The sequence below is a fragment of the Aptenodytes forsteri genome, unplaced genomic scaffold (assembly GCF_000699145.1).
Source record: "Aptenodytes forsteri isolate BGI_AS27 unplaced genomic scaffold, ASM69914v1 Scaffold249, whole genome shotgun sequence".
NCBI classification, from domain to species: Eukaryota; Metazoa; Chordata; class Aves; order Sphenisciformes; family Spheniscidae; genus Aptenodytes; species Aptenodytes forsteri.
The window spans coordinates 300,866-301,404 of NW_008796188.1; the positions used below are offsets into that span (position 1 = coordinate 300,866).

The 539-nt window shown below is 71.4% G+C and overlaps 1 protein-coding gene across 1 annotated transcript in view; it reads left to right on the top strand.

Moving 5' to 3' along the window:
- The first annotated feature begins 221 nt into the window (after positions 1–221).
- Positions 222–539, top strand: part of ADAM11 (ADAM metallopeptidase domain 11) — a 28,321-nt gene continuing 28,003 nt past the window's right edge. Inside the window, 1 exon segment of the mRNA XM_019474264.1 lies at positions 222–317. Within this exon segment, the coding sequence (XP_019329809.1) occupies positions 222–317 (96 nt within the window).

Below are 539 nucleotides of genomic sequence, written 5' to 3' on the forward strand. Positions count from 1 at the left end.
ACGACTAAAAAGCGACCCTTTTCTTCCCCCACGCGAACAGCCGCGCTCCACAGCGGCTGACAAAGCTTCCGATCAGCCTCAAAACCGGCACAAACCCCCCTCCCCAACAAACGGAAAACCCCAAATAAGCTCCGAACACCTGAAGGACCCGGAAAGGCCCCCGGAGATGTTGGGGACCCTCCGGGGAAGGCGATTATCCACCCGAGGGCTCCAGGGGAGCGATGCCCGCGTGTCCCCCGCGGTTCTCCACGCCAGCCCCCCACGGAGCCTCCGGGCCCAGCGAGGCCGCGGCCGCCCGTCGCCTCCCGGGGGCGCGGGTGAGCCCCGGCAGGGAGACGGAAAGCTGAGGGGCGCGGACCAGGCGGCGATGCCGGCCGGAACCAGCCCTCCTACCCCGGGAGGCTCGTCCCGCCCGGCCCCGCCGCCCGGGGGGGGCCCCCGCCCCCCCCCCCCCCCCCCCAACCGCAGGGATGATCCAGGCGCTGGGGGGGTTCTTCGCCTACTTCGTCATCCTGGCGGAGAACGGGTTCCTGCCCTCC